The sequence below is a fragment of the Scatophagus argus genome, chromosome 18 (assembly GCF_020382885.2).
Source record: "Scatophagus argus isolate fScaArg1 chromosome 18, fScaArg1.pri, whole genome shotgun sequence".
Classification (NCBI taxonomy): Eukaryota; Metazoa; Chordata; class Actinopteri; family Scatophagidae; genus Scatophagus; species Scatophagus argus.
The window spans coordinates 3,964,862-3,986,876 of NC_058510.1; the positions used below are offsets into that span (position 1 = coordinate 3,964,862).

The 22,015-nt window shown below is 41.9% G+C and overlaps 3 protein-coding genes across 3 annotated transcripts in view; 1 reads left to right on the forward strand and 2 right to left on the reverse strand.

The window, feature by feature from the left end:
* The window catches only part of cntnap2a (contactin associated protein 2a), a 274,377-nt gene extending 259,699 nt beyond the window's left edge, over positions 1-14,678 (forward strand). Inside the window, exons 25-27 of the mRNA XM_046371619.1 lie at positions 9,757-10,041; positions 11,657-11,728; positions 12,113-14,678. Coding sequence (XP_046227575.1) covers positions 9,757-10,041; positions 11,657-11,728; positions 12,113-12,312 — 557 coding nt within the window. The 3' untranslated portion in view covers positions 12,313-14,678. The remainder of the gene's footprint in view (positions 1-9,756; positions 10,042-11,656; positions 11,729-12,112) is intronic.
* Positions 14,679-16,131: 1,453 nt separating this feature from the next.
* Positions 16,132-17,716, reverse strand: LOC124049728 (lipocalin-like). Its single transcript, XM_046371682.1, has 6 exons — positions 17,556-17,716; positions 17,174-17,313; positions 16,818-16,897; positions 16,618-16,731; positions 16,414-16,515; positions 16,132-16,327 (listed from the first exon to the last, which is right to left on the reverse strand). Exons 1-6 carry the CDS (start codon positions 17,649-17,651, stop codon positions 16,308-16,310), a joined length of 552 nt encoding a protein of 183 aa, XP_046227638.1. The 5' UTR covers positions 17,652-17,716; the 3' UTR covers positions 16,132-16,307.
* A 1,233-nt stretch (positions 17,717-18,949) lies between these two features.
* c8g (complement component 8, gamma polypeptide) overlaps positions 18,950-22,015 on the reverse strand; it is a 5,001-nt gene continuing 1,935 nt past the window's right edge. Inside the window, exons 3-7 of the mRNA XM_046371680.1 lie at positions 20,934-21,004; positions 20,728-20,835; positions 20,468-20,572; positions 20,211-20,246; positions 18,950-19,130 (exon numbers count right to left, since the gene is read on the reverse strand). Of these exons, the coding sequence (XP_046227636.1) occupies positions 19,111-19,130; positions 20,211-20,246; positions 20,468-20,572; positions 20,728-20,835; positions 20,934-21,004 (340 nt within the window). The 3' untranslated portion in view covers positions 18,950-19,110. The remainder of the gene's footprint in view (positions 19,131-20,210; positions 20,247-20,467; positions 20,573-20,727; positions 20,836-20,933; positions 21,005-22,015) is intronic.

The following is a 22,015-nucleotide window of genomic DNA, read 5'->3' on the forward strand; positions in this document are numbered from 1 at the left end:
ATTCCATTGTGTTGGGTTGACCTTGCTGTAATCATCAAATTGGACAACTCTTCTTCTATCCTTTTTGCTTAAACCGGACAAACATAAAAGCCTGGATTTTAGTTTTTTTGTTTTCCACCTGTTGTCATAATTAGGTTCTCAGTGTATATTTTGATCTGTTTATGCTCTCTGTTTTCTTTCTTTGCACTTTAACTGAGGCTCAGAAGAAGAGAGGCTGCAATTACTGAAAATGTCCACTAGAGGCTGCCAGAGGACCACACAGGGATATTAGCACAGGACATGATCCCAGCTGCATGCATCCATCGCTGCCTGCATTATACCTCAAACAATAGGATTTGAAAATAAGTGAATTTGTCTCACCATCCCTACCACTATCACTGCCCACATACCACTCACATTTAGACAAGGATACATAATCCTAAAATGACCAGCAGCCAACCACTTGCTTGTAAAATATTAATAGGACTGGTTTAACTTGTTACCACATCAGATGAGTGTAACACAACAGAACATATAAATTCATATGTAAAAATCTATGTTTACAAATTCGTGTTAACGTTGCTCTACATTCAGTATGAATAAATGATTGGTGAGATACTTGCACAGACTCTTTCACCTTTTCGTCAGCAGCTCTGCCTCTTACACAGTCATCCTCACGTTCTTCTTCTTCTTCTTGTTTTATCGGCGGGTTTTGTTTGACTGAATGACTTCTCGTCACTACATGTTACAGCTGGTGATCTACTTGCTGCCACATGAGATCTATGGGAAGACATTCCCATAAGAGTAAAGAGTAAAATAAGGAATAATCACAGGAAACACAGAAGGGTTATATGTGTGTGTTCACAAATAATAAGGTTATGAAATCTGGTCAATGCTATATTAGGATGGAAAGCTGTCTCATTAAAATTGCCTTGATATTTTGTTGAATAGCATTAGACCGTCTGGGATTCCCTCAGTGTTTGAGCAGCTTAGGTAAAAAAAAAAATCCCCAAATTTTACTTAGAGGGGATTTTTCACTTTGAGGCAGCTTTTGAGTTTAGTCTGCCACAGCTCTTTTGACACGTTATTTTTAGGAAACGCTGACAGTGCAGTGCTGAAGCCGGTTAAAATGTGATTCATCAGTTTAGTCCTGAATCATCTGTCTTTACTTCATCAGACTTTACTTACTTTAATTGCCAGCCTCCAATTATTTTAACCTAATTTGGTTTTCAGAAGTAGTAAGATAAGAACTTTATTGATCCCTCAGGAAATTGTTGAAGTAGCTGTTGCTGTGTAGCTTGTAGCTGTAGCTTGTGGCTTGGTCAGTTTTTGTTTTTTTGTTGTTTTTTTTTTTTAGCTTCTTAACAGAAAACTATCTCTTTAGTTGCTTGCTCTGTTGTGCCCTGTTCCCTTCTTCTTCTCTGCTCCTTTCCTTTCCTCTCATCACGTTCGTCCTCTATAGTTCAAGTACCAAGAAAGTCAGTGAGGTTGAAGTAATGGCCGACTTCACTTACCAGCCAGAACTATCGACTGCTGCACAGACCACCAGAACCCCTGAGAATACAACACACTCGCACAAAACACAGCCATCCATCTTTACCCAGTTAACACAGCACAGATGCTTTAAGGACACAGAGGACAAAGTCACCTCACATGACAAAACAACCACAGCTCATGCAGCCATGTGTTCTTCTGCAGCCTTACAGAATACTAAGGGAAAATAAGGAAATTAAATTGGAAAAGAACACAGAAGACGGAAGAATGGCATCAATATTGTGATGGGGAAAACAGAGACGGGGAGGAAACAGAACAAAAGCAGTCATTTGATTTTTGTTACATCTCATCAGGTCTGTTTCACTTCTGTGCCGGCACTGCAGAGACAAGAGAAGCTGTCAGACTGCTATCAGATGCTCTATTTCTGGCAGACAGAGACTCTGTGTTTGGTTCAGCACACACATACGCTCACAGCGATCACAGCGACGTCCCCTCCGTCTCCCCACAGCCTGCTGATGCTGGGGTGGGATACGTTTGTTAGAACAGAGATGGTAGAAGTAAGGTAAGACACACATTAAAGAACAGATTATCACCATTAAGATTCAGTCGTGATGTGGGGTTTTCTATTAGCAAAATATTTAAATGATGGCTTAGGGGTGCTATTGATTAGGGTCGCAAAATCGAATAGTCTTTAATTTGTCCTTTCATTAACTGATCCTGATTTGCCTGTCGGACGCTAAAGGTGTCCAACCTATGGCTCACACTTTTCTCCGACCACGCTTGTGTGTCTTCCTTGAGCTATCATTTCCGACTCTTCGGATTAATCGCCTGATTAATCAATAATAAAAGTCCTTGTTAGCTGCAGCCCTGGCACTGCTATTGCATTAGTGTCACACTGCTTGAACCAGCAGGAAAAGCCAAATCTGGCATAGCCTCCCCTTTAAACTTTTCTCCATTAGTTTTATTCTTGTATATAAAAATCGGCATCCGATTATGATGCTGGGGTCAGCACGGCGTCGCTCTGATGTTTGAGAGCAAAACTGAACTCAGATTCAGGGTCATGGAATCTAATGTTTTTGCTGCTGAGAATAATTGTGCCTAAGTGGTATTGATCATATGGGGATGATGATTCAACACATGCTACAGTGTGTGTTACTGTAGCCTGATGCAGCATACAGTGTGTAAAGGTCACTCTGTACTACATCAGGGCTTAACAGCAGCATATTTATGCATAAGATAAGATGAACTTTATTGATCCCGCAGTGGAAAAATTCACTTGTCGTGGCAACTCACAAGAACAGAAAAAGAGTGCAAAAAACAAAAAGTGTGTAAAAACAGTTACAAAAAATATAGAGGTAATAAATTAACAATTTACAAGTACAGTAAACACAGTAAAATATACAGCTATGTACAAGTCCTCATAAGGGAGGAAAAGAGGACCAGACTGTTGAGTTGTACAGTCTAACAGCAGTGGGAATGAAGGACCTGCTGTAGCTCCTTCCTACACTGAGGGTGTAGCAGTCTGCTGCTGAAGGAGCTGCTCAGAGCCTCCACTGTCTGATGCAGAGGGTGAGAGGTGTTGTCCATGATGGATGTCAGCTTGGCTAACATCCTCCTCTCACCCACCTCCTCCATGGAGTCCAGTGGCAGGACAGAGCTGGCCCTCCTGACCAGCTTATTTAGTCTCTTCCTGTCCCGGTCCGTGCTGCCCGGTCCCCAACAGACCACAGCATAGCGAATAGCAGAGTCCTAAAGAGTCCGTAGCAGGGGCCTGCACACTCCAAAGGACCTCAGTCTCCTCAGAAGGTGGAGGCGACTTTGGCCCTTCTTGTACAGGGCATCGGTGTCATGTGACCTGTCCAGTTTATGGTTGAGGTGGACACCCACCTGTGTGTGTTCGCGTGCCTTTCCCTCCATCATGCATTTTATGAGTGTGTTTCTGTCCTCCCCAGATCTCTGGGATGAGTCATACATTAGCCAGAGCAGCAAGTGTGTGTGTGTGTGTGTGTGTGTGTGTGTGTGTGCGTGTGTGCGCGCGCCAGTGGACTGCGGTGTGTCTATCTCAGGGAATAGATTCAGAGCCAAAGGCAGAGAGAGAAATAGTGACACTGTGAAAGTGCTATTAGAGACAGATGATTGTAGCCCTGAGGAAGCTTGTAAAGGACACGTACATCAGTACCACTCTGAAATTCTGATTCCTCTTATCTCTTTTTTTTTATTCCCCTGGCCTCTCTTGCTCTCTTCTCTCTGTCCACACAAATTTAACACGTCGCTCCCTGTGGGTGCTGTCAATTATTTCACACAGGCTTTAAGTCAGGCTGCCATTTCAAGGTGTAATGGTTTAATTCTGAGACTTCGAGGCATGATGGCTGCTAGTTATTTGCATTCAGAAGCCGTTTCTCAGGTTTGTGCTTTTGTTTTGAAACCTTCTTTCACTTCAAACACACACTGACCCTCAAGATGGAGCAGGGAGCCATTCTCAGCAGGACACGGCATGAATCCACTGCTTTTGTAAAGAGAGAAATAAAGAAAACGTTTGTCTGCCATTTATAGAGCTCACTTACTTAAAAAGTCTGAATACAAATTTGGATATTTTTTGCATACAAATGTGGATTCAGAATCCATCTGAATGTGCACCATGGGTCCTGAATACACATTTGCAGATTACTCTACGCATTCATAAATCTGAGTATACATTTAGAGATTCTTTTACGAATTTACAAATCTGATTACAGTAGTAGTACAGTCAATATGGTAGAGTAGTCTGAGTGTCATTACTGCTGACTGTTTTTCCAAAATGTGGATGAAAACACGAAGTTCACTCCTTCCTTCCAGGCAGCTGCTGGTTCGATATCTTTTGTGTTGTGACCTTCGGACAGACGTCCTCACTCTGATTAAAGAGATGACGAACCCTGATGTTGGATGAGGCTGATAGCACAGAGTCATTTACTCTCTTATCTCTCCAGATGACTACTGTCTCTATGCTAATTCTCTAATCTCTGTGATCGCAGTGTGCCTTTAAATCGAGGTGGACTTACCTGTACGTGGCTACTGCTTTCTGTGTGTGTGTGTGTGTGTGTGTGTGTGGTGTGGGTGAAGATGACATCATCCCATGCTCTCAGGCTATAACCACTGGTTGTACTTTATACTGGTGAGTCCTGATCCATGGCAGTGGGGGTCCGGGTTCCAGGTTTTCTCCAGCTGCTGGGTGGTGGTGGAGGTGGGACTGGAACTGCACTGCAGCGAGGGGGGGGTGGCATAGAGGGAGGTAGTGTCAGAAAGAAAGAGAGAGAGAGAGATGCTTACCAATGTGTTACGGTGTTAAGAGATCCACATAGCAGAGAGGAAGAACGAGGGGAAAGAAGAGGAGAGGGAGCTAATTTGCCTCACAAACTGTACAGAGACACTTCAGATAGGTAACTACAGATGGATGCATGTGTGCACGTAAACCTGTGTGTCTTCATTTGTGTGTGATCTTGCACATGCATGAGTGTGCCAGAGTCTGAGTGACTCATTGTCAGCCTCTGTTATTCTAAATTTAAATTCCATTTTCTCCTGCATGTGATTTCCTCATAGACTGGAATTAAGCCAAATTTGTGATGCTTGTGAGCTTAAAATGCAGTCCACCCCCTGAATTAATCGGATTGCAGGCAAGTTGCACAGAACCCTGACGTGTGTGTGAGTCAGGGGGGAAGATGAGCCGTCGCAGAGTGTGTGATGTTAATTATTTTGCATGCTTGTTTGTTCCTGCATGTCTGTTATGTCTGTGTTTCTTGGCTCGGTGTCTGTGCTGCCCGACATCCTGGTTAAGGAGGAAGCTAGACGTGGCACTGATGAATACACCTGTGTGTGTTCAGTATGACAGGGTGTTACAACCACAGGTGTGTTTTCCCTGTCTAAAACACACAGTCATTAATCGACCGTCGACGGTTCTCATCTCCATCCTCCTCCCTCGCTGTATGTCTGTTCGCTGCAGTTCAGTTTGCTGCTTCTCCATGTTGTGTTCATGACATTCACAGCAAAGGTTTAGAGAAGGTCACCACACTTACAGCCAAAAGTGCACAAGGACCGAACTTCAAAGAAGAGGATAAGTTGTGGTTAATTTGTAGTGTTTTTGGCCTTATTATCAAACTGTCCATTGGACGTAAGCATAGAAGATATTTATACTGAGAAAAGGCACAAATATCAATATTGTTTAAATAAACATCAGTATTGCTTAACATTTAAAGGATGTTTTTTAAAGGATGTTTTTAACAAATGTACAAAATATAAACAAATTGATTAGAAAAGGAAGAGTATTGATGTCTTTTTTTATCAGTTTGTCACTATTTCTCACTAATCCAATTTTTTTAATGTGTTTAACTCTTTTACACATTAATTTCTATAACATTCTCTCATTCTTTACTCTTTATCTGCTTTCCTCTGTCTGTCTGCCTATCTGTCTGTCTGCCTGTCTGTCTGTGCCACTTCAGCCCTGACTGCTGAGTGTGTGTTCGTGTGTGCATTTTTACATGTTACATGTCTGTTTCTGTATTACAAAGAGTGTGGTGAACGAATTTACATTAATGGTCTTTTGATGTGCATCAAATACACCATACTTTCATTAACACCCCCACCCATCCACCACCCTCACTACCACCCTCCCTCTACTCTCTCACCCCCGCATCAACTTCCATTTGTTGCCATGGCAACTGTGTTTGATCTCCTCTACCCTGCCCCTCCATTTGAGCACTCGTCTTGTCACCCCAATTCTTTCTCACTCTACTTTTTTTCAGCCACGCACACACACACACACTCACACACACACACAGACTCTATTCTGTCTTTTGTCCTCCCTCCCTCATGTCTCTCACCTTTCCCCTCACCACCACCCCCTTTCAGAGATGCAGCCACACCCTCCGTCTCTGCTAGTTCTGCAGTTCGTGCCTTCCCTTCTTTTTTTCCTCCCCTTCGTGCACACACACACACACACATACATACCTCACCCCACCTCACCCCAAAACACAACAACCGATTCTCCATCCTCCAGCCCTCTCACCTTTTGAATAATTCATGTGATGTCAGTGGTCACGCTGGTGAAACACCATCACAAGGTGCAGACCTCTGATCAACATGCTGACCTTGTCGCAGTTGTGACAGTGGGTGTGTTTGAGTGTATTTTACACAGTTAGATGTGGGAGGAGTCACATGGGGTATGTGATATACGACACGACTGTAGGAACTAGTTGTAATCATATGTGATGGTACATCTCATTAAAGCAAAGTGGATTAGCACTTTTCTAAACATGATTAGTGTGTGGAGGGCTGCTGGTTTGCTTGCGTATGTGCGAATGTTTTACCGATCCGTCTGGAAAGCCCCGTCAGAAACCTCCAGCAGAGATGAGGATTACAAGCCTTAAGATCAGTGAGTGTGTGGCGACTGGCTCTGAGAAGCTGATATTACTTTGTTAATGTTCATGTTTTATTGATGCTTGTGGTGGGCAAACATCTGTAACTCTGTTTGCAAGAGTCCACCATCAAAGTGGTTATAAATTTTATTGAGACTGCGTTAGAGAAGTGTTGATGCAACTATCTGGTCATTTTGAAAGCCCATGTTTGTTCTTTGGTTATAGTTGATTGCATTATGTTCAAAACTATCCTCATTATTTTCTTTTTGTATGCACATCAGATGAGATTTCAGAGATACGAGATGAATGAACACCTGTGAGGACAATCACGATTTCACAAGTCTTTGCAAAGCTAATGTATTGGATTACATTAGATAGTGGGGTCCTCTTGTGTACTTGTGTCTACCTCTTGTTTCTCTAAAGAGACGTGATGCCATTAAAACCACTGAGCTTCGGTTCTTATGAAATGTGTGGTGTTCATTTGAAGCATCGTGTTATTTTAACTGGAAACTCGCTGCCTTCTAAGGAGCACTCCCTCGTAGAATCACTTGCCCCAAAAAAATCAGATGCAACGGAGGCTTGTGGGCTATTTACTCCTCACCAGCATTGTATGCAAAGCAGCCACTTCTGCTCCCTACACAGAGCCTATTAGTATTCACAAACAGGCCTCTGCAGTGATCAACACATGCTCAGGCATACAGGAGAGACACGACTTGTATTCATATTCATATTCTGTGCTCACAGGACTGTTGTTATCAGTATTCTGCTCACTGTCCTTGATGTAAACCCTGTGAGACACTTCTTTCCCCACCACGTCTGCCTGTGTCTGCCTCTCCACCTATCCTGCACACCCCCACGCAAATGCAAATTCAAACACACTCTCTCATCCACGCCATTTTCAATGTGTGAAGTGACTGATAGCAGATTGTCCAGTGTAGCAGACTGGTGATGCTGAGCCACAGATCAGTTTGAGCAAAGACACATCCAAACAGTTTAAGGACCTCAGCCTGTGGTGCATGAAAACGAACCAGCAGAGCCTGTTTCCAACACACACACTCACATACAGCATACACACACACACACACACACAGTGCAAGTGTCTGAGGGAGGTCTGGTCGGTTTGAATACGTAGAAGACTCATATAGCACTGAGCTCTATTCCTGGAAGCACAATCAATAGTGTTCAAGCACACACACACACACACACACGCACACACTTGTATTGGACCCATCAAAATGGAATAAAGAGAGAAAATTACATTATAAGCCATGTCCAGATGCTCAGAACCCCATCATCTAAGATAACATGATTCATTAAATAAACACACACACGCACACACACACACAGGCACACACATACACATAGCAGCAGTCCAGTTAGTCATCCCTTGTTCATATTTTGCTGCAGGATCGGCCAAACGGCAGTTCTTTCTGGGTGTGGCGCAGTCGTGCAGCAGAGCAGCCATGCATGTAAAGCTTAAAATCGAGCTCCATCTGCACAAACACATACACACAGCCAGAGTTTGTGTGAAGGTGTAAGATATTTCCCACAAAGTGTTCAAGACAGCTGAAGGCCATTTTGAAATCAGTCCAGGTTTGTGCTGGAGTGGAGCACGTCTGAGGATGTTTTTATGTCTTTAGTAAACTATAGATGCTGGAAGGATTTTCTTTTATCACCGTTTTTGCTGTCTGCAGTTTCTGCTCTGTTATCTCACATCAATGATCAGAATCAGAAATTCTGATTCTGATCATTGATGTGACCATGCTTATGAGCTTATACTAGAACAGCAATGTTTCTGCTCACTGAAGGTGAGTGAATTTAATGCTGTTGGTGCTGCAGTTTATAATGAATGCTCAGGAGCCAAATCACCTCTGAAAGAACAATCAGCCCTTCAGTCAGTACTTTTCAGCTCCAAACAACCATCAGTAAAAATCAATAGTTGCCAAGATTGGAAAATATGCTGTGTGTAACCTACAAACAGCCTGTAAGCTACAAGAGTCCTCCATTCAGTCAAACACAGGAGGCAAATCTTCAACCCAAATGTGTTTTTGAAGAGAGGGACGTGTAGGTAGTTTGGTGTTAGAAATAGGTTACATCCTGTAGTAATAACTGATGAAGACTCAGGAGCACCAGTCTGGCTTTGCGCATGGCAGCCTGGGGTGCAATCATTACCAGGATGTTTGGACAGGGTGGACAGCAGAAAACAAACTAGAAACCCTGTGCAGACTTTTGTAACCTTGTGTTCACACACACAATGACACGAGAGAGACTTTTCATAAGATCGTGACCACATGTTGAAAGAGCGGCATGAACGAGATGTTTTAATTCTGTCAAATATGAAACGGATATCTTGTCTCCGCGTTATGCTTCCATATTCTGAGCCTGTGAGGCATCCTGTGAGGAGGAGAATGAATTAGGAGAGAGCCGTGATAGCGGAGGGTTGTTAATTCATTATTCATCCTCTAATTTGACGTTAGAGGTCAATGTCAGTGTATGTTCCTCCTCCACTCTCTCCCTCCTCATCTCTCGGCTCTCTATTCCTTCATCATTTGTCTCGACTCACATTCTCACTGGTTGTTCTGGACTTGCATTTGGTTTTGTTGTGTCTGTGCATCAGCAAAATTTGTGCCTGCTCAAGTTGGAGTGTAAGCTCAGTTCAGTGTACATGGGCTTTGGGCATTCAGAAAAAAATGTTGATCTTCTTTTGTGTGTGTTCTGGATAATCAGTGCTGATGCTTTGTCTTTAAAAACTGCTGTGCTCTGTGCTTCAGATCCCTGTCTCTCTCTCTGTCTCCCCACTTTCCCTCAAAAGCAAATTAATTGCATGGTAACAATAACAAGATCCATCCAAACTCTCCGCTGATCCCAGCTTCTCTCCAACTCTGTATCTGTGCAGAAACTGGGCACGTCGACCCGGTCCTCATCGAGCGTTACAACACCCCAGGCTTCGTCGGGTGTCTGTCGCGGGTTCAGTTCAACGGAGTGGCCCCCCTCAAGTCCGCACTGAGAACCGCTGCACAGGCCCAGGCCACACCCACAGCCGCACAGCCAGACAGACAGCCTGCAGCCACCTCGCCGGTTTCTTATCAGGGCAAACTGGTGGAGTCCAACTGTGGGGCATCACCTCTCACCATCCCACCAATGTCTGCCGCGACAGATCCCTGGCATCTGGACAACACAGGTGAGGAGTGCTGAGAGGGAATTCAGTGATGCGCATGAACATGTGCATATACAATCTCAGTACTTGATCCCTTCCATACGCGAACTCCTCCTCTCTCTTAGACATGTACACTTTCATGTTCACACACACACACAAGCCTCACTACTCTCGTGTCTGATGTTGCATTCCACACCAGTGTGTACTATTTTTGGATGTGGATGTAGCAGGTTTCCTCTGGGTCGGTGCCAACAGTTCCTTTGGGAACGTTGAGCTATCGGAGATCAGTCAGCTCCACTAACCTGGACTCCGTGTCCAAACTCACAGTCGGCCTTCCACAGAAACAGTTAGTATTTGTTCTGCTTTACATTTTCTATCGTAAGATTCCTACAGCCTTCATTTAGACTCTGATTAATTTTGTTGTTTGTTGGTCTTTTTATTGATTTTATTGTTTATTTTTGTTTCACTTCCCACCTTCCTAACTTCCTGTTTTTCCATGTAAAGTCTTTGCTTGATTGGTTCTGTCCTCTCCACTTTCAGTCCTCATTTCCCCACATTTAAGCTAAGATGATCTCTTGATATTTTATACCAACACATCAGAAGCAGCCAAGAGTCTGACTGCTGTCCTGTCCCGCTTCTCATTTTCTCCCACTTTTCCCTCCCCAGCCTCTTCTGCTCCTTCTTACTCTTGCTCTTTACTTCTCTGGAGAACTACGCAGTCAGCAGCAGAAATAGCTGACAGCTCATTCCAGGCTGTGGGAGTGTGTCTGCATATATGCAGGTTGTTGCGTGTTGTAAGGTTTAATGATACATGTCTGTCCATGCTTTCACACTTGTTTGTGTGTGTGTAAGTGTATGTACAGACAAAATGATCAGACTGAAAATGAAAACTGTTATGCTTCTTTCTTTTCGCCCATCACCTCCTCCTGTCATTTCTCTCCAGTTCATTTGCCCTTCTTTTCTATTCATTCAGGCAGAATCAGAGCAATTAGATGATTGCTGCGGACAGAGAGTTATAGTAGACCGCCAGGGGCAGCAGCTGTTATTAACCTCTTAACCTGTCATGGATCTTTAATGAATTACTTGAACAGCAATACATTAAATAACCTCCACTAGTCATCCACTAAGGTTCTTAGCACTGCTGTATTCACCCTGTTGACTGTCTGATGTACTGTATGTGTGCAGTGAAGCTGGGGCCAATCTAGATGTAACCAAATACTGTGTCGGTCCTGTTCTGTTTTCGCTGTTGAAAAGCAAGGCTTTGTAGTTATAATTTGTAGTTTAATTCAATGTGACTTTTAACTGCAGGAAACAAAAGATCAAGGACTCTGTTTCTGCTGGGAGCAGAACTGTGATGCGTTGGGAGGTTTTTGTATCCTTGAAATGCACTTTGCCCATCAGTTTAATATTTTCATGTGCACAAATGGTTACAGTGTAGCTATTTAAGGTAGTTGTATTACTACAATGAATATAAAACATCAGAGATCTTTTAGTCAATCTTTTAGTCTATTTGGTAACACGAGTTGCTTATTAGCGTGCATTTTGGTAGCATTCTAGCTGTTCCCTAATCTAAACTGTTATTGTCCACTTATGTGAGTCTGTATGGGTTGAACGATTCTTTTCTTCTTGCTGTACTCAGATGCAGAGTTCCCCTTCAATGAAGAGAGAGTGATTCCTGATGGAGTCAACAGAGACTCAGCCATCATTGGAGGTAAAAAAAATATCTTTGACAGATTTGCATTTGAGGTTTGTATTACATTCTCAAAAGTATTATAAATGACAATGAAATCAGCCCAGAGCTCTGCGAAGTGTTGTGTTGAAAAGTCATGAAAGATTCACGTGGTTCTAAGCTGCCATGGAAAGAACAATGAGATGTTGGGCTTCATGGTGGTTTCGGTGGTTTGAGGCTTTCGTCACATGTCATTGATCCTTCTCTCTAATGGACTGTTTTGACCAACCAGCCATCTGAAACTCTAAAACGTATATATCAAAGAAAAGCAACAAAGTAAGCAAAATCTCACGTTTGAGAAACTTGAAGCATCAAGTTTGCCATCTTTGGTGAAAAATGATTCCATTATGTCCGCATCCTCCGCAGGTATCATTGCAGTCGTGATCTTCACCATCTTATGTACTCTGGTGTTCCTGATCCGCTACATGTTCCGTCACAAAGGCACCTACCACACCAACGAGGCCAAAGGCAGCGGGGAGTCCGCCGGGGAGTCGGCGGACACGGCCATCATTGGCACCGACAACCCAGAAACCATCGACGAATCAAAGAAGGAGTGGTTCATCTAACAGCCAACGACGGGACTTGGACAGAGGAAGTGATTCGTCAGACCACTGGTTGCCACAGAGATGAAGGAGGTTTAAGTCAGTGACCCATCACAGGAGAGATGAAGGAATTCAATAGGACAACAATCTCCCACAGAGGGCGGGGATGCGGGAAAGACGTGTACAGAAATCCTTTTTGTTTGTTTGTTTTGAGGTTTTTTTTATATATCCAGAATATTAGAAAGAGAGGAGGGACAGATAGCAGCAGAGCACAGCTGTAAGAGACTGTACATGTATATACTAACCGGCTTGTCCTTCTTTGTATTGTGCTTGGGAGTTTTCAGGAGTCCTTTGAATACTGTATATGACAAATAATTATACTTACTGGGTCGTGTGATAGCACAGATTTATTGCCAGTCTCTGTTGCATTTTGATTTTATTTTTTAACAAAAATCTCATATCAAAAATGGTCAAATCAACATGCCAAACCTGTTTTTGTTTTTTTTTTCTTAATTTATCAGGCTGCGGTTACACCAGTCTGTCAGTGACATGCCGCCCACAGTACATTGTGGTAATGTAGAGTTGAATATGGATGCCACAAGTCACTTTGTAAATACAGTATTTTGTGTTTTGGGTTTTGTTTTGTTTTTTTTGTCAGAAGATTTATTCAGAGTCCAGTACATACAGTAAATACTAATGAGAAATTTCAGATCTATATTAAAATAATATCGTGCATCTGTCCATTACATTATATATGTATCAGATATAGAGTTTTATGTTTAAATCATATGACATTCGATTGTATGGGATGTTCCTTTCTGAGGAAGGGCAGAGAGGGGTTTCTCAGAGCATGATGGGAAATCATGACACTCCACAGTTGGTTTAGCTCAGCAGCTCTCTTTTCATTTGGAATTGGTGGAACTGGGAGCCTGTACTCATTCAGACTTGTCAGTTTGTTTTCTTTGCCAAACACTTGAGTCTTACGTCATTTACAGATCAGCTCTGATGATTTGCGTTAAATGTTTGACTTTGAGTTGAAGAAATTTCTTATCTTATCTTATCATCTTAGACTGACGCTGTGGGTTTAAAGTGCGTGCATGCACCTGTTCGACTATGTGTGGGTCAGATGGATATGATACGTTACACTGGACAGAACGAGTGCCAGAAAATTAAGGCAGTCAAACGAGCTCAAACAACTTGCCTGACACTTAATAGGTTGTATTGATGCGCTGAAAGTCATGCATTACGTGGACAAAGCAGCCCTGAAAAAAACAACACTGATTAATATTTGTTATATTTGTTCAAGACCTGGGAGAGGTTAAGATGATAATTGGCTGACTAATCTGTTGTGCCTTCAAGGTGTTGAGCCATGTCGCCTTGCCCCAGACTACTTAACATAAACTGACCACAGAAACTTGACTGCTGCTTGAATTCTCATCAGTTTCAAGTTCAAGTTTCAGAAGTTTTTGCATCTGCTGAATTGAGTGGTGCTGTGTTCAATTACCCAGCTGAATTCATAATGCTAGCGTTTTTTTAAAAAATCCAGCAAATTTCTCTCAAACCCTAAAAGAGTCTGACTTTTTGCAGCGTAGCTGTGTGGGTCCTGGTGCAGCCAGAGCAGCCACACTGATATACAGGAGAGCTGCATGCAACACAGTACACACCTAAGCTCTGTGATGCACATGCACCCACAAACATGCATGTCTGATAGAGCATGAGTCAAGGTTGTTCGTGCAGCTAATAAGAGCAACACGTTCAGGATGAGGAGGCTGCTGCTTTGTCAACATTGAATTCACTCTAACAGTGCCACTATTGTCCAACATGCATTCAGAAGCTGTGCAATGTATATTTCTAACCGTGTTGTTTTTCCCCATCACTGGCGGATATGTTTACCTTACCGTAGCATTTACAGGACAGTGTGTTCCAGTTGAAACCAGCTGCCAACTTTGTTATTTCGTTGTGAATTTGCTTTTTCTGTGTGCGTCTGTCTGGAGAAACTGTTGCCATGTCATCCCGTCACATGACTGGTTTTTGTACATCATCGTCGCCTCATGGTTGAGTGCTGACGGTAGATCACAGCATCAGAAACATTCGGACAGCTGGTGAACTCAGCCTGCCTTCTACTGCGGCCTCAAAGGAGACTTTCTCTGTCCACACCTCACATCCATGACGGCAAACGAGTGACTGTATCCTTTTTTTTTATATAGTTATATTACTCAGACTATTACACATAAACACGCATACACATCCTTGATATGTGGTTTAAACTTGATGACGATGGTAATGGATTATCAGCTCCGACGGGCAACAACATAACCCACGTGTTTTTCTTTCGGTTCTATTGAGTTCAATAAAGAGTGTTTGATCTTTCATGTCAGGCTTTTTCTGTGCATCGCTTTCATGTTGACATCTTCAAACACACAGCATTGAGAGGCACTTCTCACACAAGGACTAGAAGACAATCATGGGACATCTGGGGCCTCATAATAACCGTGAAATCAGGCCTTTGAATCCGACTCATGAGCTACAGCTAAATGCCACAGCCCTTAATTAAGTGAGAACTTCATGAATGTGAAGATAATTAAGACCTGCAGAGATGCAGTAAATAATTCATTTTGAAGAATGAGACTAAAATATGTCCTATAGCTGCAAACCTTTTTGTGGTGAAAGAAGGATGATTGCTCAGTCACAGAGTCAGAGATTCTCTGAGTCATTTTTTAAAGTAATTTTAGTTAATCTGTTACCAGGTTCTGTTTGTCGAGGGTAGGCCTGTTTATCTATGCTGCAGCTCTTGCTGTTAAAAGCTTATTGGAAGCAGCTCATTCTTTATAATTAAACTGACTTCTTATTTTGCATTTTCAGGCTTTAAACTTTGTCCTTTAATGTTATTTCCAATTGCATATGAGCATCATTTCTGAGTATTAGAGAGAGTCTGTTTCAGACAGGTGATAGGCTGCCCCCATGTGGCTAGATGGTGCAGCTTCTTTCAAAAATACCGTATGCAGTGCCATCTAAGGCTGCACAAAAGCATCAGAAACTACCCATGAGGAACAGTGAAAATGCATAAAATATATCAATAATGGTTTTCAAAACCATCCATAATAACCTTAATGCCCCTGACCTTCGCGCTGCTAACCTCCGACGGATATGGAGAGACTGAGACTTCTTTCTGCCTCCACAACTACGGATATTTTACATTTCATACTTGTAGTCTTCAGGCCCAGCTGACTTGACTTTGTGAAGCTCACTCAGGAGCCACAAAAAACTTTCTTCATATATAGAGGAAAAGTTAAATAGTTGGGCAGGCTCCTTTCCTTAGTTGAACCAAGACGTTTCAGACCCCTGTAATGGCTCTTGATCCTCTATAGCAGTACTAAAGCAAATGAGTAATCTATTTGTATGTAAAAAAAAAAATATATATATAAACATGTTGTTTAATTATCAAATCCTTATTTACCCCTGTGTGTTTTCCATCTTAATATATGCAAAATTGTAGGCCTTTGCACTGTTATAATGTATTTCTGTGAATCCAGTTTTGTGCCCGTCAATCATCCAGTAGGGGGCAGTGTGTGACGATATGTGCAGTATTGATCTGCCCTGCAGACTTCTATCAAAAATGAATGAATATGAACAATAAAACGTTTATTCATTATTTTTATTGGCTTATTTCAACAAAACATTCAACGTTACAAAAGAAAATCAGCAGTTACAAAGACAAAAAGTACACAGACAGCTTTCACAGTCACATATCCCTTCCTTTTCTCTCAATGTATCAACCCATTGTTGTCCCACTCTAATGCCACAGTTAATGTGTGACTTGGACAGGATGAGGTCTGAATTAGAATTAGGATCGGTCTTTGGTACGCAGCGGGGACTGGAGTAATAAAGCTTGGGTTTCATTGTCTCAGGTGCAGCTTTGTGATGCAGGAAACATCACAGCAAGGAGGACAAAACAGGATTTATCTGAGATGAAAGCCTGGGACTTCAGAGAGCAAGAGATGAAGGACAGCAGGGACTCCTCAGACCTCGGGACACTCGGCTGTAACAACACACATGGAGACGCCTGTGAGAAAAGCTCTGTAGTGTTGTCAGAAATGCATTAACGTTAAAGTGTTAATGACTTACCATTCGCAGGCAAGATGACAATGTTGTCAGGGAGGACACCAGTCTCCTGGGAGAACTGTGTGAACTTCTGCTGCAACTCGACGCTGATCTCAGGCCTGCGACCTGCAAACACACAGTGCTTTAACCTTCACCAAATCCTGAACCCATCAGAGACATGCAGAAAAGCAGCACTGCCTGCTGTGGTACCACTGATCCCAGACTTACTGTAAAGCTTGTTGAGGACCTCAGACACTCCATTCTTGGTCTTGATTGTGTGGACCACAGCGTAGTCATCATACACTACATCAACGATGCGCATGTCGTTGTCATTGTTCCAAACTGAGGAAAGCAGAAGCAGTCAGGTCAGGATGATGAATCTTTTGTGTTTGCATCTGTCTTGTTAATGTTTGGGCTACTCTACTCACTGTGGCTGTGGAAGGTGAAGCGTCCAGGGGTTTCTGTTTTCTTAGCCAGGTGAGTCATTCTCCAGCAGGTACCATCTTCACTACAAAGAGAGAAAGGGAGAGCCAGGTCAGTGTATTTACGATGAACTTTATAAGATGAACTTTATTGATCCCGCAGTGGGGAAATTCACTTGTTGTGGCAGCTCACAAGGACAGAAGAGGAGTGAAAAAAGCAAAGAGTGTGCAAAAACAGTTACAAAAGAATGTAGAGGTAAAATAAATTAACAATTTACAAGGTAAATTAACTATTTTGTTCTACAGGAGAATCATCAGGATGTTTGATTGTTTGACAGTATGATTACTTATCAATCACTCACTTCAGGGTGGCATAAGAAAGATCCAGGTCTCCTCCATCAGTTGGCACAAAAATGGCAGTGCCCACCTTCATCCCTGCCTTGTGGCTGACAAACCACTGGGCGTTAGTGGCCATGCCAACCATGTACCACTTGCCTGACATCTAAAAGACGGACAGAAGGAGGGACGTAAAGGTGAGAGGGTATCTAAAACTGCAGTACGTGTATGACACCATTCCTGTCTCTCATCTTCTAAGTTTGTTCCATGAAGTGATTGCACTAACATGTCCACCAACCACAGATACTGATATATCTCTTTTAATCTTCCTTTAATTTCCTGTTGATTTTTGGGAGTATCAGCAAATAAAATGTCTTGCAGTAGTAACACTTTCTGCCTTTCTCTTACCTTCTCCGAGTCGAAATCTGTTACAGGCGTGACATCTACGCAGGCAGCCAGCGTGCACGTCAGGGCCACCAGCATCTTCAGCAGTGTGTTCTTCATGGCTTCTTTGTCTTCTGGGCTTCTCCAGCAGTGCGTGAAGTATCAGGACGAAGTAAAGAGGGAAAGGCAAGTGGAGGCTCCTTATATCCTGGAGAGTCCTGTTCCCCATCCCCTCCTCCCCTCCGTCTGTCTCCTCCTTCCTCCCTCCTACTGCTAGCTTCTGCCTCACATAAACTCTTTGGCTTTCACCCACTGACATGCAAATCACTGCCGTTATACAACTGGCACGCGTGGATGGAGGAGGGGGACGTGAGGAGGGAAGAAAGGGGAGAGCGGGAACAAAATAAGGTTCTTTAAACACCTCTCCCCCTTCCCCTTCTCTGACACAAATGGTCTTGCATGCCTGGAATATCAAAACAGCTGTTTGGCAAGAGTGCAAATTATTTCACCACATGGCACATTAAAGCTTGAAAAACACAGGATATTAACAATGAGAAGTAAGAGACTTGAAGGTATTTTTTCTGAGCTTTGGCCTCTTTGAGGATGCTGAAATCAACTCTATGAGCAAATAAAACCCACTCAAAATTTTTCAAGTGAGGTTCAATAATTAGAACTTTCTGGATATAATAAGTGAATTGCAGTAATTATCCATTCTCTTGCAGCAAATTGCATTACCAGAAGTGTTCAAGAAGTGATATTTAAGAGTTTCATGGTGAAAAACACAATGACTCGATTGTTCCTCACAGTTTGCAGCTTATGTTAATAGTTTCATAAAACTCCTGAAACATTAGGAATCTTACAGAGATATATTCCACTCTTCTCACTTTAGTAACAACACAGAGAGAAGTGTTGGATAAACGGCATCATCTTGTTTGACATGACATGTTGCATTAATCTTCTGTTTAGCCGGTAAACAGCTGAAAACAACCACTGTGTTGAAGGATTTGTCTCATTTACATTGAGCCATATGCAATGTGCTGATTGGCTGTGAATTCTTTATTTACGAAAATGTATTGACGGATTCCTCAGAGGTCCCTTTGTTAAGAGACAAGACAGGCACCGGCTTGCAATCAGCTGGTTATGTAACACACACACACACAGAGAGGTGCTGGGTGGAGCTGGGGGGCAGTGTTTAAAAGCACATTTGGTAACATAGTTTTGTAACCAAACTCTCTCAACCCTTTCTGGGCTCCACATCTGGGCTCCATTAACTCCCACCCCTCTTTTGTGTTGTCATACACACACACACGCACCAAAAGCATGCATGCATGCAAGCACACACTCTCAATGTTATATCTGTTGCCTCATGGCAGATAAACTGTGATAAACTTTTTTCAAAAACTGAAAACATCTGACAATTTGATTGTGCTCCATGATCTTTTATTCACACATAACTGGTAACATTTAAAGTTTTATCATTTTAAAACCTTGGTGCAGTCTTTCAGATTCAGATATTTGCGTGTTTAATTGCATGAGAACTGCTGAACGCTGGATCTCTCTGCTGCTTGACGCTGCCTCTTCAGCATGTTGGGACACAGTCTGAATAACAAAGAATGATAAGTTAAATCACATGGAAGGTGTGCTGCCTTCTTAATCAGACTGGAGAGATTGGATAACATGTTGTTGACAGGTTTAAATAACTGATTGTTACACAAGTTAAAGGAACACATGCACAGCCTGCAGGAGCAAACGTGAAAACAGTTTCGGAGGGTGAGCAGGTCATGCTCCAGTCTCTCTCTTTCCTCACTCTAAATCATTTTCTTAAAAACTGACTTTAAAGGCAGATGTAAAACATGTTTAACTTAAAGATAATCTAATAGGAAACTGTGACTTCTTCAAAGTATTCCTTTCTTCATGTAATCTTGGGACCCGAGCTCCAAAACGTAAAAACTTTTTAGCTGCTGTTTACAGTTGTATTTAAAACCTGCAAATAGCTTTTAAAATGTCATTAATAGAGAAAAAAAAGTGTACAACTGTAATATATCCTAAGAGCCAGAAAATAAAGCTCACTTATTCCATTAAGCTATCATATTCAAATCATTTCATTCAGATGCAGTTGCCATACTGTAATTGCGATTGCCATTGCTGCTTCAATATGTGTGCATCTTAGACAAAACATGTTACCACAAAATAATTACAGAACATTACACAAGGTATAGTAATAGCAGGTAACAGAGCAGGACATTACGTATTATTTTTGATTCACCAAGGAAGTTATGAAAGTACAGTCAGCTGCTGGCACACAGCAGAGCTGCAGCTGTGAAGGTGAAATGATGATCGACATGTAATGCACCGAACCGGTGAACCTTCTCGCAGTTCCACTGAGCGGGAGAAATGAAATAAGTCTGCAGAGCATGGACGAGATTCTCACTGTGCTGCAGTGTGCGATGATCTGTGAAAATACCCACGCAGAAATACTAACAAGCTACGCTGACAGCTAAAGGACTGAAAATCATTTGGCACTTTATTACAGTTTGCAGGAGACCCTTCTTGTTTGAAAGTGTTTTTTACACCAGTCGGCATGTCGTGAAAGTTTGTCTGCTACTCCATTTATCTTTATTGTGTGAGTCTTATAATTATCACATGAGGATCATGACTTCCTGTTGCTTGATTACTCACTGATTACATGGTCCTGGTCCACAGCACCACAGTGACCTAAAAGAGGGGAAAATTTTATTTTATTTTCTTCAAATTGTATTTTCAAAATACAATTTTCTTCAAATTGTATTTTGAAAAGTCACAAAATATATTCCAAACAATTTTTACTAGTGAAAACTGGAGATACGTCCAAGCTGTTATCACACATTACATTTAACAGCAGCTGGTAAGTTAGTTTATTTTTATTTCTTTTATTTTTCAGGTGGACATGGACGTACTGTAGGTGGGGAAGGGGAAGAGGTACGCCAGTCCAAAACTTTGTTTTTCAGCAAGCTGCTCAAACTTGGTCAGCAATGGCTCGGACAAATCATCTGTAGACCTGCCTGCAAACAGAGCATAAACACAAACATTATGACATTACCGATGTATTTTTTTAAACACAGAGTCCAGTCCAGAATAAAACAAGATTATCAGAACTACCACCTGACTTTTAAATGTAAAACACCAAAAACAAAGGTGACAGAGCTAAGGAACCCACTAAAGAGTTTCATGGTGATTTTGCCCCGTTTCTGGTAGTACATGATTGCGTAGGAGTTGTAGTCCGTCTCCCCGATCACTATCTCTGTGTTCAGCTCAGGACGAGCTCCTGGTGGACACAACAGAGTGCACTTAGACAAAGGGATGCTGCATTGCTCTACAGTTGATCAATCATGTTGAGAAAAGCAATAAAAGGGAAGCACTGACCTTTAAGTGTTAGCTTGCCAGGGGTTGGGGATAGATCGTAGACCTGTAATATCTCCCAGCACTGGTGATTACTGAGGAGAGAGGAGAGTTTGTGTCAGGTGAGGCGTTCAGTCATATACAATCTTTAATCAGCTTAATTTATAGAGGACACTTTTCAAAATCCACGTTACAAAGAGTTTAAAATCATCTGATAAACATATAAAAACAAGAAGGCAGGTAGAAAACAGGAAGGCATAAAAACTCAAGTTAAAAAGGAAAAATAACAGGGAGTAAGGCCGTGAAAAGCTACAAAAGTAATAAGTAATCAGTAAAATTTAAAAATCTATTCTAAAAAATATTGGGAGCCAGCGTAAAGAAACTCAAATAGGAGTAATATGATCCCATCTCTTCCTGTACTGTCTGGGGAGAATTTATAGATATTTGCTTGAAGTAAAAAGGTTGTTGCGGTAATTCAGGTGTGATGAAATGAAAGCCTGAAAGATGTTCTCTGAAAGTCGTCATTAAAAATGACAGCTTAACTCTGCTTCTTCAAAGTAAATTGGGATTATTCAAGACACTTAAAGGGATTGTTCACCCAAAATCAAAAACACATTCTTCCTGTTAACTGTAGGTTTGTTTATCCATCTAAATTGTTTTAGTGTGAGTCGCAGAGTTTTGGATGTAGAGATATCTGCCTCCTCTAACAGAACTAAATGTAATGCTGTAATATTAGCTAGCTTTATCGAACCTCTCATTGAGCAGATGCACGCTTCCTTCTGCACAGTGAAGCAGTAAGAAAATCGTTCCTATATGAAACCGATCACGACAAAGTCTGAGCATAGTCTTCTCACCAAAAGAATCTAAATAGATTTTTTTTAAAAGCACCACAGGTAAGAAGAAAAATACATAGTGCACTGTCCTTTTAATGTGCTTTAATGTGTTCACAGTTGGAAGAATTGAATTGTATTATCAGATAAATTCAGGTTTCACACTGAACTAACTTTTTAATGTCTTATGAGACAAGGGTTTTGATAAAGTTTTCCTGTTCTTGGCTAAACATGATTTAAAACCCTCAGATCACATCAAAAATACCCCACAAAAAC